The following is a 17,931-nucleotide window of genomic DNA, read 5'->3' on the forward strand; positions in this document are numbered from 1 at the left end:
TGGCGGAGAGAAACGTCCGCAGTCAGAGGGGTGCTAGATAAAGTGGCTGGGATCCAGCGAATGAGAATACGGGGGGCTTCGTACTCGTATTCTTCGGTACTGTTCTATTATCGATCGGGCGTTCGATGAGGGTCATAAGACGAACTCTTGGTTAGGAAAGCCGTCCCTTTCTCTTCTCACTCTTTCGTAAATCCGACTGGTGATCGAATATACTTCACGAGCAACTTGATATTGATGTAAACTTAAATTGGCGCTGTCAAATGCGTAAAATCGAAAGCGCATATCGCATACCTTCAACAAGTCTGCAGCGGTACTCGCGCTTTGCAAACAATGGGTATCCAAGGATTAAGTTGCCTGAACCCATGTATTGTCTTGATGGAATCCAGATTGGATTGCTAGACGTATGATACATACGTGACGCTTCGTGGCTCACCTTCAGAACGGTGGCGCAAAAATTAGCAATTGGAGTCATCAATTGAGCACCTATTCGACTAGAAACTTCGTCGAGCTCAAAGGTGGAACCCTCCACGTCTATCGTGAAATTCATTATGACAATCAAGTTCACGAAAGACGCGCTGAATGACGTGGAAGTAGACCATCATCTTTGATGGTGACGAAGATTTCATGCGGAGCAAGCGTATAAGTTTTCATTCTAGGGAGATTTGGACAGAGCGTGTCGAAGAGCGTTAGAATAATTGGTATAAGAATAAGAGAGGAGTTGAAGAAATTGGGGAAATCAGCCTTCTAGTGGCAGTGGTGTAATGGGCCAGGTTTCGTTACACATGTTGTATGAACCACATACTTTGCGAGTCTAACATTAAGTTTACAACCTGTATAATTGAGAATCCCCTATCAGTTCTGTTGTATCAGAATTATAGGCACTTATGGGATGTTCAATGCCTATTAGCTATAATAAAAAATGTCACTTCGCCTTTCCTCTTCTTTAAGTAAGCCAACGGCCCGCTCGAAGCGAGTAAAACGCGGTGAGGCGTGACAGTTGTCTAAGTCTTCCTCAGTAAGTGTGTGTACACGATCGGGCAATTTATGTTACACAGGACTAAATTACTGCTGATATAATAAGGCTACATGTGATCAAGGCGCTGCGTGAAGATGTTACTGGACGCTTCGTGCATTGCACAGAAGCGCTCGAGTCACACATGAGTACGGGGCTGCTCGACAAATTTGCGTGGCGATAGCGTGTTGTGGTGCCATTCCAAACATGGTTGACAGAATAATCTCGCGCAGAATACCATAAAAGTTTTGAATTGCCCTTAATCAACTGGTACTCTTGGTCGCTACGGTTCTAAGAAAATGATGGCTCACTTTTGAAGGTCTATCGCTATAAAGTGTGAACGTTTCGAGCATACTCGCTAGGCAATTTTTCAGGTTAAGCTAACGACGAAAATAGCGGAAGTAAAGTTTGCATTTGTTTCACTCCGATACTTTAAAGTGGCGACTTAAAAATTTTCTTGATTACTTTGCGATAAAAAGCAGCGAGATCAATTCCTAATATGCGTTTCTTGTCACAAAAACAGTGATATCAATTAATACAGCGCTTTTGTATTCTAAATGTGTGCCTCAATCAATTTATTAGCAATTTAGTGAAGACATCTTCGACACTGGTTTGCAACGATTGTTTAGATCTCTGATGGTTATCGGTGTAGTGTATCCCCCGGGAACTTCTTAAAAATGATCAATTTTTTCGCAGTTATTTTTGTATATTTTGAAATTACCGCTTCCAATTTACAAATTGAATCTCGAAATAGCAGCAGGTAAAGCGTCAAGGTTGAAAGTAGACAACCTCGCACTGATATCACTTCCCTTCGAGAAGTATATTAAAATACACGTCAAATATCATTTTATGAAATATACCGCTGTAGCTTTTATTTCAAAATTTGTGTATACACCATGCAGAGGTTACGTTTGAACACCCCAACCAGCCAATAATTTGTTTTGTTCTGCTTATTTAAAGGTGACATATGTTGAAGATTTTTTTTACTCAACCTATAATCATAAATATAACTCAACACCAAATTTTCTGGACTAAGTGACGTGAGGCTAACAGCCCAATGGCCTCTCTTTATCATACCATATCGCTTCAACACTCCAATACCTTTCAGAACTAACAATTACACAAAACTGTAATGTGAAGTTCATATGATTGGACGATACTATATATCGCACAATTCTACGAAAGTAAAACGTCAAGTACACGATACTACAGGAATACCCAGTGTCGCCCATTTCACCAAGATCCGGATCACAGTGAAATATACTTTTTGATCATTAATCATCGTGCAAAGGTGAGCGCTTGAAGAGCTCACATTGTGCTTAAATTGATCTGCACTCCTTGTACACTACAGTGCTCGCTCTTTAGAGGGTCTTCCTGTCTGAAATCCTCCCCTCGACACACCATGGTATGGCTCAGCGAGCGTGAAGAATGACGCAGCTCTGGTAATCAACGGCTTTAAAGTAATACTTAGTGAAGAGATCAAAGTATCCTTTAACTAGAACTGTCACTCTCCGAGATTTGACTCAACATCTGTAGGCATACGGCGTTGCTGTCCAGTAGGGAGAGGCATTTTTTCCACTATCTTCTCTTTGCATCAGTTACGAAATTCGTAACCGCTTTCTACGGCAAAAAAGCCGGTCGCAGAGTTCGCGATCATCTCGAGCGAGTTTCCATTGATTTAAACGCAGACCAGATAGTCCGGAATGCCCATATGGAAGCACAAGAGACCCAAACACCCCTTGCCTATCCTGTCACGTCGAGTTCATACCTTGATTCATCTATTGTTGCTTGTCGCATCGATGTAAAGCTTTTTCAAGCCGACGCGGTCGGGCCTCCCGCTCACACCAAGAGTGTAAGGAGCGCAAGAAAGTCGGTCCGCAAGGAGTCTAGCCCCTTCCAGATCACCACTTTACAGGTGTTTTGCTTGCGCTAAGTGCAACAGCGGTCGGGTCAGAAGTTTTTCTGATGTGAGTTGGACGTCAACTACTGAGCACTGGCAGAAGTGCCGAAGAATATCGCGCTTGATACGCGCACTAAGCCAGAATGATACGTCTTTTGAAACTGTCTCAATCTTTGCAACCAATCTTCAGTTAAGCAGATGACTGGCTCGATCATCGATGCTTGACTTCGCGCAGTTCAAAGCAAGACGCAGACGTCACAGCAAATGTTTCATTTTGAGTTGTTGCGGTTGACATTCCGATCGTCTCCATTAGACAGTCATCATAACTCGTAATTAAGCATTGAACTTGGAGCAAGGTCGGTCCCTAATCACTGGTGGGAAGCTCGCTTCAACAGTCGACCCTACCGCTTCTCCGGAGGAGATGGTAGCCGAGGGTGTGCTAGGTCACCCGAAGCAGCGGCATAAACGCAATCTTGTCGGATTGATCCTTGGATTCTCATAAATTCTCATTTACTGAAAAAAATCCCGGTGGGTTCGTCAGTCCACTAGACATTTCGAGAAAAAGTAGGTTAACTTTTTCTCATTGATCTCTCTTGATTGTGGAGGCACGTCGACATTTTCTAGGGGTTTCAATTTGCAGCCAAAACATAGATAGGTAACCTACAGATGCGCCATACCACGACTTGACTAAAGCCAAATTGTATTGCTGCTTAATTGCAGATGGTAGTCTGCAATTAAGCAGCAATACAATTTCACCCTGCTCTGTCTTAAACAAAGCTCTTTACATCCGATCGGCTCGTAAGAGTAGGGTTGTGATATGCATTTGCAACTCCACGAAGAACACAAAATGTTTGCAGTTTATTCAGGATATTAAGCGCTATTGTTTACCGGGAACGTGAATGATCTAAAATAATGCAACTGTAACACAGTCATTTAGACCAAAGAGATTGCGTGCGTATGTTCGTTGACTAATATCGGTGATCCCCCTTGCATAATCGTGTGCGGTATTCTCGCTTTCGTATTGGTGTGTTGATTCTGAAGCTTTGCATCGCGCAATTATCTTATTATGTATACGGTTGCTATCAACTAGTTGGTTTTGATCTACAGTCCCTCCCACACTGCGGTGAAGCCATTTCGTTAAAACCCGGGGGCTACCAAACTATTTATGTAAATTGAGTCAGCCTGGAGAGGTGTGTTAATCCCTATGGATAATTTTTCAATAAGTGTGACCTATTCACTCCAGCGTCGCGTTATTGTTAGCGCTCTGGAAGATATTCTCACCGCGCGACCAATGCGTTTACTCCGTTCACTTGTCAGTGGATGGTCAGCAGCTGACATGGCACATCTGGTTTCAATCAAGTGAACAAAGTATACTAGATCTTCTCCGTTAAGCGCGGAACTCGACCCGATATATCGCCGACAGCAGCGAATTGGGTCATTTCGACCAGACTGCAAAGACCACGATTCCGGTTTTGCCGGGTGTGTTTTTCGAAAGTTAGAAAAAAGTTTATACTTATGGATTGTTAATACTGCCGGAACGGATTGGCTGACTAAAAGTGTCAACACATTCGACGAGATTTGTTTAACTCGTTTATAACCTATCACACCTGCATACATATGCGCTTGGCCACTCATACATGTGAAGCCACCCGTATAAAAGGCTAATCAAACACTGGGTGCTACACTGCATGTCCAGCGGTTCAGCAGCTGACCTAAGAATAGCGAATAGTGGTACAACCGTGCAACCACACAAGTCCCATCCGAGATCACAAAAGTTTGCTTTCAAAGCTTCTGGCAGTACAACACAGGTGATAATGCCACCGTGATATGTGACAATTCCAGCTGGAACAACGCTAAGCGCAACCCTACCATATTAGGCTGACCCAGCATATACTTCACGTCCAAGGTATAGTCGACATAGAAAATTTAATATTCCGTAATTTTAAAAAGATGTGATGGCACTACTACGTGCAGCGACGAATGGGCTGTTGAGTTCGCAAACAGATTAGAGGTCGGCTGGTGCACTTAAACTCAGCCCAGGCATACTTCATTGCAAATGGATCCTTTTTGTGAGCTGTACAATTCTCTTTTGCCGTTCAAAACCAGCGAGACTCGAACGCTATCACAAATTCATGTCCATTGGCATCTGCTTGCAAATAAAGCACAGATTAATGGAAAAGGTTTAAGTCTATCAATCATTATGAATCGGCCGATTAAAACCCAAAAAAAACAGAGTAAGGACAAATCTTCAAGCTTTACGTGGAGACTCGACAACATTTTTTGACTGTTCCATCGCATGAGGCACATATACTAAATTCGCTTTTGGCACTCCCTTCGCGTACTATGTACTGTTTTTGGCAATCGTGCGCCGTGCATGAATGTATGATGCTCATGAATCCATCAGGGCTTTCAACGGCATCAAAAAGTCGTTCATATTAACAACAAACTATGAGCACGACCACAATTGGACATAGTTGATTTTTGAGGGGAGGGTACTGTTGACCGCGACCCCCATGATGAGCAGTGTTTTTTAGCTGGCCGCCCTGTACCTACTGGGACTTGATGTTTCCCTGTGAGGGGTTTGTTTGGAGTCTTTGTGTAGAAGCCCGTCGTTTATACTTTCTAGCCAAGAGCGAAGCGGACAAGCAAGGCACAGATGTTTTATAATACTCCAAATTCAACATGTGCAGGTGCGTCCAGCAGCTAATAAATCGTCTCTCTACTTCCTAGCATTTTTAAGATCCATCTTTACTGGTGCACTCATAAGTTTACACCTCCAACACCCCATCTAGGTCTTGCAGAATGGAAGTTGTGCTCTGCTTTGAAATTGACGCCCACCGCTTTCTCGAAAAGGTACGGAAGGTCTCAGGGTGAGCTGCACCCATCTATGATAAATATGACCGTTACCGCATCCGAAATAGAGTCATACTCTATTGCGGCGATTAGAGCCTGGACATTATATCCCAGTCCTTGCTTTCCTAAACGTGTAGACAAGAACTTTGAGTATACTAGATGCGGATCATAAATACCGACAACTTCTGTAAAGTGCATTTCATACAAAGAATTCATTGTAATTAATATAATTGTACCAAATGTGTTAGGATTAAGTACAACATGCCCTGTCTGTGCCCAATGCCTTCTACATTTAAAAAAAGACCGATGCCATCATTACGGAGCGTTTGAGCCACCTAACCGCCACTTATTTTAAGCTGCGATACTGTCCTCAGCATGACGGCCCTTTTGAAAATTGACACTGTTCGACTGGGTACATGCTTGGAGCACAATTATTTCTTGCTTACGCCACATCGGAACCGAGGTGCACCGTTTTGCCATACCTGTCTGTGGTGGCAGATTGATGACAAAACGAGGTGTTGAAACAGGGTAGTAAAAACTACTCATGTATCATGCACCGCATATACTTTCCAGCTATAGGGGCATACGCTTGCAGGCAAATCGCGTCTGCTCTAAGTTCAAATTCTCGATGTGGCCCGCAGTGACACCTTGCGACACCATGCGGATACTGCAATAAATAACACTCGCCCATTCCATGCGCTCCTCTTCAGTGCGCGTTTGTAAAACCAGCTTATCCGAGGGCGATCGTGCCACAACAATGCATAGGTCTCGATCTGGTATTTTTATCAAGTTTAAATAGCAACCAGACAATGAAAAGGACTTGCAATGTTTAAGCTCGGCAGAAGACTTTTTGCCTCCAGTAAACGACGACGCTTGCTTGTAGTAATGTATTTCCCCGTTCGTCACAACAACCACGCGTCTCTTCCAGTTTTCAAAACCGGAGCGGGACTTTTTAATCAAAACTCCGCGCTTATATGGAGGTAATAAAAATTCCAGCTGTAATGGGAATGACGACGCGCGTAGAATTTTACGAGCCTTTTTATACGTCTCTCTCAATATGCTGCGGCCTTCGACAGAGATAAGTTGGCTACCCACTGCAATCCCACGTTTTTGAGGACTTGATACCACAATAAGAGCCTCTGTGCGCTTGTCCATTTCAATATCGATATCCTCAGCTCGTTTATAAAGCACCTTGATCTTTCCCAACGGAATCTGTTCGGCGCGCTTGATCACTAGAGACAAACCTGCGACAGTTTCCTTGTTGCCTGCCACTTTACTTAGAGCCGTCTGTGCTTCCTGCAGCGCCTCAATCCACAAATGCATTGACTTTTCATTGTGAGCGTTTAAGTGCATCTCAAATTTGCTGTCCTTAGACGTCAATACAAAATAGTACTTCCGCCCGTCAGGACACTGTGCCATGCCAGGGCTAACGATTGTATCTTTAAGTGGAACTGAACCCTTACATTTGTTTTGATTCTCCGTGTAGTACCGTAATTCACCTTGTTGAATCCGAAAAAAGCGGGTTTTCCAGTTCTTGTTCAAGTGGCCACGCTTCAGCAGACGACCTTCCATATGAATGTATGACGTCGGGTCGTCAAAGCGTTTCCACTCGTGATTGCACACTGTGTCGTTAACGAAAAACTTAACAGTTTTACGAAGCGGATCCCATGGCTGAGTAGGCAGCGCGCCAGCTCTATGCAAAAGAGCGATCCATTTGGCCATCATGTGCTGCGACGGCGCTGAGATCATGAGATTCCGCTGCGGTGTCGAAATGACGAAGACAAAATTCTTGTCCATCGAATTCGACTGCACTGAGACTTCTGCCTTGGATCCATATCCGAGATCCAAAGACCCTTTCAGCACTTTACCAGTCTCATCTGTAAAGTACGACAAGACACCATCATTGCGCAGCACGAAAAAGCGCCATTTCCAAGTTTTGAAGTGTTGTCCACACTTCTCGAGCCAGCCCTGGATCACCACACCCATTCCCTCATCTTCTGGGCGCAAAGCTATGTCAGGATTGGGTACCATACTGCAAGTAGCTTTGTTATCTCTCAATCTTGCAGCTTCATCTTTATTTGTCACTTTCATTAAAGCATTTTGTCCCTGATCCGAGTCAGAAGAACGCCCTAGTACATTTATCCAGGAAAAACGATTAACATTGCTAATATCGGTATGCTCTGAGGTTTTCTCCGTTAGTATTGCCGTCTTAGTGTTAGATCTTAAAGCTAACTCTGGAGCCGGAACAAAGTCATCGTCAGCTCCAAGAGACACATCCGAGTCCGACTCGTACTGAGGCGGTGGCGTTAACATTTTCGATGCCGAGGTGTCGTTGTGTACGGTGGATGAAAATCGATGATCGTGCTGCTGGTAAGAGTCTGGTCGTCTTTCAAAATTAACTGCTTGATGCGTCGGCGCGTACGTGGGTGTGCGGGTTTGCATTTCCCACGTCGTGTGGCGGCGTTGAATTTGTGGTTGTCGCTCGTCCGCTTCGTCGTCCTTGGCACGATGTCCTGCCGGCTGCGACGCCGAAAAATCAAGACCCAGCCACTTTTTCAAGCCCATAGAAGCAGAAGATTAATTGGTAAAGCGTGTGAAAAATGTAGAAGCAAGCTACAGACGTTCGGTAGGGCAGCGTGTCGCAAACTTCACGTATTATTGTATGCTTCGTGAAATCAAAAATTTTCGATTAGTGAGGTGCACAATTAAGGATATTTTCTTAAGTTGACCAGGCTTATGTTAACCTTTGGTACGTGAATGGTGGGTCGTGTGCAACATTTTTTCGAGCTTCCGCAACTTGTAGTTTCGAAGTGACGAATTATCGCCCTGAGCCTCACGAAGGTATCATTATTGGTCATGGATGGTCTGGACTCCACGATGGAACTTCTAAATGTGTCATCAGTAAATACGGGAAACGGAAAGATAAAATTAAATTTAGTATTGAGGATTAAGAGATTCATGAGATATTTCAATAGACTATAGATTTTAATATCTGCTTCATTGAGATAAAAACATCATTGCGAAGAAGTATTTTCTGCAGTATTGACGATGATGGACTGGCTGACTAGAACCGGATGACTCGACCTAAGTTATCAAACTTAGTACAATTTGATAGAAATTGCTGATTCGTATGGCAAACAAGCAACGACACATTTGCTTAATTAATGCGATATGACTTCGTAAAATCTCACAAAATTGTCGTGATTTCTTTTGCAGTCTGAAAACTAACAACAACGCTATGCCGTTGTGCTTGAGGCACAAACTGAGGCTATGTTATCGTCAGATACAACAACGCAAGTAGGCTTGGTTACACTACTGAAAAAGTTCAGCCGGAAATAGCTTTGGCTCCAGTTGCTCGTCCACGAGAAATTTGAGAGGAAAGTACACAATATGGCCTTGTACGTTGCTCAATTCGTGCTTCTTCTTGGCGATATGAGACCTTTCTTTCATGTTCACATTCAAGGCACCACTAAACACCGACTTGCGCCCACGCATGCCGGCTCCTCTTGAGCTACTCAGGGGCGACATGACTCGATCACTAACCGAAGATATGCAGCCTGGATCCTCGCTATTGCTAGCAACATCTGTCTTGTCAGTCCCCATTGCCGCAGCAACTGCTTCTTCTGCATCACGACCAGACGTGTCAAGGCCTTCCGCGGACTGAATGTGTGAGTCGATCTGTGCAAAGCTTGTCACGCTATCGGAGGGCAAGCACCCAAATACTGAATCGTAAATCTGATGGTTTGCCATGGCCTGCTCTTGCATGGAGAACCAGGCCTCATTGTTTACGGGATCTTGATACTTATTATACATCGGAGTTCCAGGCTGCACACCAAAGTGCTCCTCAAACAGCTTCATGCGGAACGAGTGAGCAAACTTGCCAACATTGTACGCGCCATTAGCTATGCATATTTCCTCGTCCATCTCATGGTCTTCCACAAGCACAGCAATCTCTGAGTCACGATCTCCACACAAACTGCGATCGTTGATATTTGCAGAACCAATAATACAAGCTCGATCATCAACAATCATCACCTTGCTGTGAATGTATATCTCTTCGGTCTGGGCTTGGGCATTCTCACGAACACTGTGATTACGTAGCCCGTAAAATGCAATGTATTTAAACGGATCATCATCCTCAAACTCCTCGTACAAACGCTGATAAATCGAACGCTCGCCGCGGCAAATTGAGCGGTACTGCCAGTGCATCACACCGCGCAAACTACTGGCATCTTTGTCATCCGGCTTTCCTGGGAACGCTGGCAGTAGCGGCATCAAGACAATGACGCGAAACTTTTCGTTATTGTCCGAAGCGCGACGGATCCGTTCGACTAAAGCGTTGGCGATGCGATTCGAGACTCCGTGATCGCCTTCCAGTCCAGATATAAAAAACTGGTTCTCAATATACACAAAGTGCTGTGCCGATCCGATGAGACGAATGTAAGCGTTTTGAATACTGCGTTCCGTAGTCACACCACCTGACCACAAAGACAAACTGCGCAATATTTGCGTTGTTACTCGGTATCCTCGAGCATCTACTTCCTCCTTGTGTTGTTGAGAATCATCATGTTGACCCTCATCTCCATCCGATAGATCAAGCAACACCTGATCGTTATCGTCTTGAAGGATTGGGACAGTGCCCGACTCTTGTTGACTGCTCAACATGCGCGCCATGCGCCGATCACTGTTAAATCCTCGATTGTCTGTATTTGCACGACCTCTTGACAAGCCACGCATCGCTCGCACAGCGTGCACTGCCTTTTGAAATCGTTTTCTGAGGTTCCGTGGGTCACGTTTCTTTTTAATTGACGTGCTCGGGAAATCTCTCATGGGCACGAGATGATGCAGTTTTCGTGATTTCCTACGAGTCGACACAGAGTAATTCCAGCGTTGCACAAAATGACGTGCAACATCACGAGCTGGTTGCCCTTCAAGACGACAGTGACAATCGTGCCACGGCATCCGAGGCACTTCGTCACGGTCAATCATGTCCTCGTCGGGGCGATCTACCTCAACGAAGTCCTTGACCCGCGGATTTGAAAAGTCTTTGCCCTTAAAGTTAGTCGGATTTTCAGGCTCATCAAAAAGCTCGTGTCTGTGGGTATCCCATCGTCCAAAGCAAAGATCGAGCCCACCGACAAAACTAACGCGTTGATCAACGCTCACAATCTTTTCGTGATGAGACCACAATCCAAGTTGCTTCATTAAGAAGTCAGGATCACGCAGCACATGTACATTCTTGTGCAATTTGCTCAGCACCTGCTTCGAAAACATGCTGTTAAGTGTTAATGCCATGGATATTTCCTTGTACATGAGAACATAAACTTGTACTCCTTCTTCCGCTTTTTTTTGTAACGTAAGGTCAAGTCTCGATTCTGGATAATGCTCAGCAGGGCGCAAGAGATGAATCGTCGGACAGACCCACCACCCTGCAATAAATATTTCTTTTTTCGCCGACTGGATCGCGTGGTAAATCGCTTCGTACGCACCTTTACCATCAACATACCATTGAGCAAGCGATATCGTGTGCAAAGGATTGCGTGGAATTGCAAAAGATCCATCTCGATGAGATTGAGACCAGGTCGAGGCCTCCGCTACCCGGCGAATATCATTAGCCCATTTCTTAAGAGTATGTTTCGACTTAGCCTCTATTTGAAGAACATAGGTCGAATTCGATACTAAAAGTGTCGTACTGGAGCCTGTGGTAGCAAGACCACGTTCAATGTCGAACTTACTGTCAAATAGGAATGCCTTGCGCGCAATTGTGTCCTCAATTGAGTCAAAAATGGCAACACTCGACGACTTGAGGGATACCCAACGTAAGCGTTTGGCGCGGAAATTGACACGTTTCACCACACACATACAATTAAAGCACTCATTGTCCCACGAGGCCGAAGCACGATTAATGCGGACATTTTCACGGTTGCCTTTAAGCCAAAAACGGATCTTCAACCAGCCTTCACGGACAGAGGTTCGGCCCATTTCATCGTCGAATGTTGAGTTGCTAACCTGGAACATTGCTGCAACATACGGTGATCGAAGCAGTCGTGGCACCTTAACCACGGTTTCCAGCAATTGCTGAACGAGAGCAACCATCTCCGAGCCCACTGACTTGTCAGCAGATGTCAGAAAAAGTTTACGTAGCTGTGGCCATCGAGATTCAGTAGGAGCGTGTGTGTGCTCTGGAACTCCAGACTCGCCCAATCCATGGGCAACGTGCTCTTCTCCAGGTGCTGACGGAGTATGACGAAGATGTGGTCGACTTTTGATGTAAAACCAAAGACTCGAGATCGATGACTTGGGGATTTCCACTTTCCACTTAAAGGTTTTGTATTTCAGCTGCAATCATTTCAGTATAGTTGAATATTTCAGATCCGCAGCAAAAGAGCAAAAATTGCGTACCTCAACATCATACTCGACGTATCGCGTGGGCCATGAGTCTTCAAAACGACCACCAAGTACGCGTACCTCGGGTGGCTCGTCAAACACGTAAATGTCCTCGTCAGTGTTGTGGTGGAGGAAGCCAAAGTGGTCGGCTGAATCCACTTGCGGTGGACCACCTGTAATCGAGCCTGGTCCAGCTCCATCGAAAACCGAGGAGCCCGTGTGCGCAAATTGAGGATGTTGTGAATTTTGCTGCTGTTCCTGTCCAGAAGTAAATACGTTAGCGACGCTTGACGACGCTGGCACCGTGGTGCCCATAACACCAGACGTTGAATATTTATGAAATGGGTGAACTTGGTACAAACGCTGGCTTTTAGAAACTATTGGCGCAATATGCGTCGTGATTGGCTAGTTAGAGGTGCGAAAAATGCAGAAAGGCCGTGACCACTTTGACTTGAAACCCCCCGTCTCCCGTCTACATAAAAGTGATACTGAGTAACCTAAGTACGAATCGCAGTTTTTGGCAATAAAATTATACACAATCAGATTGTAGAATTGACCACCACAGCATCTCGACAAATTTGTTACAATTTTCACGCCCACTTATACATTTTCACTGGCTAAGGATTAACACTGCGTGCGAAGGGGAGTTTCTGACAAAGATAAAAGAATCTTGAGCAAAAATGACACTCCCACTAAAGTTATTTAAAGGTATGGCACAGCTTGTTCACCAGCTAAATTCGTAAAGGTTCCACTAAATACAAGCACCTTCCGTCGTTGTATAGGACATTATTAAGAAAGGCATTGACTTCGCTCTTTGCTCCCGTAACCAATTTGTTGCCCTGGACTGACTTCATGCAATTGAATGAGCAAACAAATTTAAATTGTGCATTAAGGGGTTTTACACCAAGGGGTTGTTGTGAAATAAAGCGTAATGAATTTTACAAAGAATATGGATCAACGCGGACTGTGTAATGTAGAATGGCGGTTTTTATTCGTGCTGTAGAAAGCATAAGATTGAACCCTAGCATTTCCCCCACTCTCAAAAACGTCTACTCAAGTTCGTAATTCCCGACAGCTTATTAAATTTGACGAAAACACGGGTATCATCTTCATAAATACCGACACTTTTGTAATTATGCAAAAGTGTAATGTAAATTTCGTAAAACTGAACTTTTAGTACCCGAAAGATATTTTTCACCTTGTTTTATTTCTGAACCGGACTCCGTTTAGCAGAGCCATCCAACACGTGGGCTCCTAGCCGCACGTCAAGCAATAAATGCAGTATCACTTTATGAAATACATTTATATATACATTTAGTAGGAGTCTAATTCAAGTCAATTTAAATACATGTGCTTTCGAGATAACGGAGATAACAAGACACCTATTTACTTTAGAAGCTCCTTTGATGAAAAGACCGTACCAACCCAACCTCTGTGCGTTGAATAGGGCGGACATTCTGCGTCAAAGATCTCTTTGTGCAATGTGCACGGCAACTCCGTTGCACTAGGTAGCACTTGTAGTCAATCCCACGACAAAAACTGTGTCTTCTGCGTGGATGAAGCATTAAATACCAAAGGGGACAAATAGTTCGGCTTGGGAACTGGTGGTCATAAAGTGCACTCGGTAATTGCACGCCTGGTAGCGCTCACCAGCATTGAGAATGCACGGTTAATATAGCGTCCCAGCTACTGAGCTTGTTGGTTAGATCATTATCCGCGAATCAGTGATGCATAAAAATTTCTGATAGATTAAGAAGCGTCTTGCAATTGCTTGTGATGCATGACTCGAAATCAGCAGAAAACGCGAGGAGAAATTATGCAAAATAATGAAGAGATGTATGTGCGCCTTGCAACGGGACACAGGAAAAGCGTCAAAGTTCCTATAATAATATCTCTGGTCAGCCATGAACTGGTCTCTGTCGTGAAACAAAGTTGCCTTTGGCGTGAGCACGAAGCTGCCATAATTTTAGTGCATCACATGTGCAGCAAGGCTGCCGTAACTCTTTGCTTAGAGGAAGCATACTAAGGTCACCGACCTTACGTTCTATACCAGAACCAGTACGAGTGTAGCGGATCGCAATCCGATACCTCCAAGAGTACCCTAAACCTTAACCACTCTTTTATTCAAAATTGAAACTGTATTTATTTGTTTCATTTGCAGCAGAGCCACCTAAATTTGAAACTTTAGGTTCTCTGATTAAATAGTAAAACCTAATTAATATACATATCTACTGGCAGTTCCGCCACGTAGTGGTTTCTTGCTACGGTGTAGCCGCACAATTACACAAACATGTGTGATTCACACATTTGTACGGTCACACCATTTTGTGTGACGTACTCCTGTATACCAGGGCACGTGTAATTCTGTTACGCTCTGGATACGCGTCACCCAGTTACTCTCTTCCCCATCAAAAATGTGAATACCCACAATCCACGTTTAACTGGCGCTTCATAATAGGCTCGCGTGTCTAAGACACCGTCACGTCCTTGAAAGCTCTTTGACCTTTCTCCGCTCAGCCAGCCCTGTGTCTATGACACGCAAAACACCTAGCCTAGCTGATTCCGAGGGCGCCCGCGAGCAAAAAAACCTTCTTCTTCTGCACGGGGTGCATCTCCGGACAGTACGTCTTCACGGGAAGCCCATCCCAAGCACTCGGCAACCGGGCGCCACACACTGCGCCCGCCCCGGGCGACGGAATTTTCGTCGAGGATTTGGAGGAAGTCGTCTACGAGTACGATAATCCTTTCCCAGGATGGGAAGAAGTGGAGGGCGAGGTGTACCAACGGCACGACGTGAGCCCTTGCGGACCCCGTGTCCGTTCCCCGACCTCTCGACTTTAGGGGAATGTGATATTATTACCAATCGCCTCGACAAGGCGCAGGCAGCAGCTGGAGGCGCTCCTATACCCGCAATGCGGACGATTCCTGTGGTGCTCGCCCCTGGCGAAATCGTTGCAGATGATGAGGAGCTTTTTAGGCGATGGGTGCAGCGGCATCGATAACTTCCCCGCTGTCTATGTCTATTTTACAGTGAAGCCACAAGAAAGTCGACGTGCGCGTAGAACGCCATCTTCGATTTGGATTTGCCAGACTCAAGGCGAAACGCCAAATTTTTGCGTATTGTCGCCCTGCGATACATGGAATAATCCATCGCGCTCCCGCGAGCAGTGTATTATCTCACACGGTTGAGTCTACGACCACAGCAGCTCAGGGCCATAGTTTGAGCTCAGCTCATGGCCTGTCGACTTCCTTGGCTATTGCTGAGGAGCACGGGGCGCACGACGATGCGAAGCGTCATGATCGTAAGCTTTCACGACGACTGTGAAGTTTTGCCGATGTGGCACCACAAACTCCCACGAAATCTCAGAGTTTGGGTATCTCCGCCACTTCACAAGATATTAGGTTTGACCTTGGTGACGAAGTCGACCCACAAGGCGTTCTACATAATAGTGAACGCCAGTATTCTCATCGAGTTGAGTTGACATCTGGCGATGAAGACTTGATCGATCGCCGTCCGGTGACTTGCGATGCTCTACGAGCATTGGGGGACAAAGTCCGTCGTCATCGGCACTCTGCCGAGCATCTAGCCGAGGTCACATGCCGCTGTGCGGAAGACCTCAAAAGGTCAGAGTACTTTTTGCACCGACTGCCTCACGTTAAGAATTATCGCACTCTGTCGGAGCGGCTCCTAGCCGTCGAGCAGACGATTACGTCACTTCGTGCGACGGTGGAGCGCCATGCGATGTTGGAAACAGAAGTTGTTGCACTTCGTGCTCAGAATAGTTGCTGGATCAGCTTCTGGGTAACCGAGCGCCTTTGAGCCTCGCCCGGGTGCCAACGCTTCCGTGTTCACTTGCGCCGGATCCCAGAACGGCTAAATCAAGCCCACATAAATCATCGGGTGAGTGCGTATCCTTCTCGGAAGGTTCAGCGTATGCGCAAAGCCTCGCTTGGCTACGACCTTAAAAAGTAAAAAAAACGTGGACAGAGCGTTGTCTTAAAGACAGTATAAACTGCATGGGAAGGAAGGTTTTGGCACTTGATAAAACCAGGTCTTCGACCTCAAAGTTTTCCATATTTTTCTGCTTCTTTCATCTGCATATTCTTTCTGCGTGTATTGGCTTTCAGCCATCGCATCGCGAACGTGTCGTAAGCCACTCAGTCTGGTAGACTTGAAGTCATCGCCTTCTTTACGGACAGTGAAGGGGCTGACATCAGCAAGCCGCTCGGCTATTCCTCCCCCACCAAGTTGAGTGGCATGTTATCCACTGGACAAAATTGCGGAACTAGCAGCTTTTCTTCGGCTGTTGTTAATAACATCAAGGCGTGGTGGATTAGGTAGTGGAGACACTGGACGGCGCTGAGTGCGTGTTCTCACTGGTCTTGCCGAGACGTCCAACCTTTGTGAAGAGACGACGGCGATGTCGTATGTTATCTATAAGATGCCGATCGTCGTCCCTGACCCAGGATGTGTCTACCGTAGACAATAGCGCAAAGCTATTTACCCTCGTCAACGGTATGACAGGGGATGAAGATGGCGACGTCACCCTGACGCTATTCCTGCTGTGAATGCTCTTCTTGAGCTGAACGAGATATCCATCGAAGGGCTCGGCAGTGCCTTGAAGGCAGGAAGCTTAGCCGAAGTGGTTGTTATAGGACCGAAAAAGGAGAAAAACTTGTCGTCGCTTCTGGATGAAGCTATCCTGGAGGACACTAAGAAGGTGCTGAACGCACGGAGTGGAACGTCGATCTTGAAAGATCCCTCGAATCCGTACTATTCTTTGCTTAAGGGATTTCAAGACATCATCTCCAGAAGCCCGCCGTTGGTGCTACCACCGGACCAAGGTGTGCGTCATGATTTCAACCTGGTTCGGGGACCAAATACTGCCTAATACGCAAATGACCCCTGCCCATGAAGTATTGTGGCGTCTTTTTCGCGTGAAGTACGAGGCAGGAATGGTGCGTGAGAGCAAGTCTTCCAATTCGACATCCACAATTTGTGTCAGAAAGCCGAATGGCAAGCGGCGAATCGTTTACGCTTGTAATAAGCTCAACGCTGCCACCATTCCGGCCAAAACGCTGATTTCTAGAAAATACGTTATCCAAAACAATATGGTTGGCTGTACAAAGTGCAGCGCACTCGACCTGGTCGATGGTTAATTTCAATTGCTTATGAGAGCGAGTGATTTCCGCTGTCAGCGGTGAGTACTCCAAGCGGGATGCTCTGAGAGAGGACGGTGATGCTCCAAGGGCTGTCAAATGCACCAGTAACAGTCAATCGTCCTGTGAGGCAATTGTTTAGGCCCCACTGGGCGTATGCGCAGACATGCTTCGACAACATCTTCGTCCATAGTTGCGCGGAGCACGGGAGGACGGGTGAAGAGAACCACATCGTCCATTTGAGAGCGGTGCTCGAGTGCATGCGCAAGAATAAGATGTAAAATAATGTAGTCAAGTAAATTTTTGGCGCCAAATAATTCCCTTTTTATGGTGCTTCATCGGGTAGCGTGGCCTTCGAGAGAATCCCGCTAAGGTCAAGGTCATTGTGGACTGGCCAGATCCAAAGAGCCAAGAGGACTTGCGCAAGTGGCTTGGCCTCGCCGACTCCTTACACAAGGGTAGCGGAACCGATGCAGAAATGGCACGGTCATTGTCAAATCTCCTTAAGAAGGATATGGAATGGTGTTGGAACACCGATCCTTAGGAGGCATTTGACGGGGTCAAAGACGGCCTCCTGCATGCACCAATACTGGCGCTGCCAGACCCTGATCGTCCTTTC

General features: G+C 45.8%; 2 protein-coding genes across 2 annotated transcripts; both read right to left on the bottom strand.

Annotated features, from left to right (window-relative positions):
- Positions 1–6,338: 6,338 nt before the first annotated feature.
- PHALS_09273 (pleckstrin-like domain-containing protein) lies at positions 6,339–8,330 on the bottom strand (the record flags this gene model as incomplete). The annotated part of the gene is made up of 1 exon (XM_024724742.1): positions 6,339–8,330. One exon carries the CDS (start codon positions 8,328–8,330, stop codon positions 6,339–6,341), a length of 1,992 nt encoding a protein of 663 aa, XP_024575588.1.
- A 747-nt stretch (positions 8,331–9,077) lies between these two features.
- Positions 9,078–12,467, bottom strand: PHALS_09274 (Phospholipase D, Pi-PXPH-PLD; the record flags this gene model as incomplete). The annotated part of the gene is made up of 2 exons (XM_024724743.1): positions 9,078–12,104; positions 12,168–12,467. The coding sequence occupies 2 exons, from the start codon at positions 12,465–12,467 to the stop codon at positions 9,078–9,080; spliced, it is 3,327 nt and encodes a 1,108-aa protein (XP_024575589.1).
- Positions 12,468–17,931: the final 5,464 nt, after the last annotated feature.

This window comes from Plasmopara halstedii (genome assembly GCF_900000015.1).
Source record: "Plasmopara halstedii genome assembly, contig: Scaffold_410, whole genome shotgun sequence".
Classification (NCBI taxonomy): Eukaryota; Oomycota; class Peronosporomycetes; order Peronosporales; family Peronosporaceae; genus Plasmopara; species Plasmopara halstedii.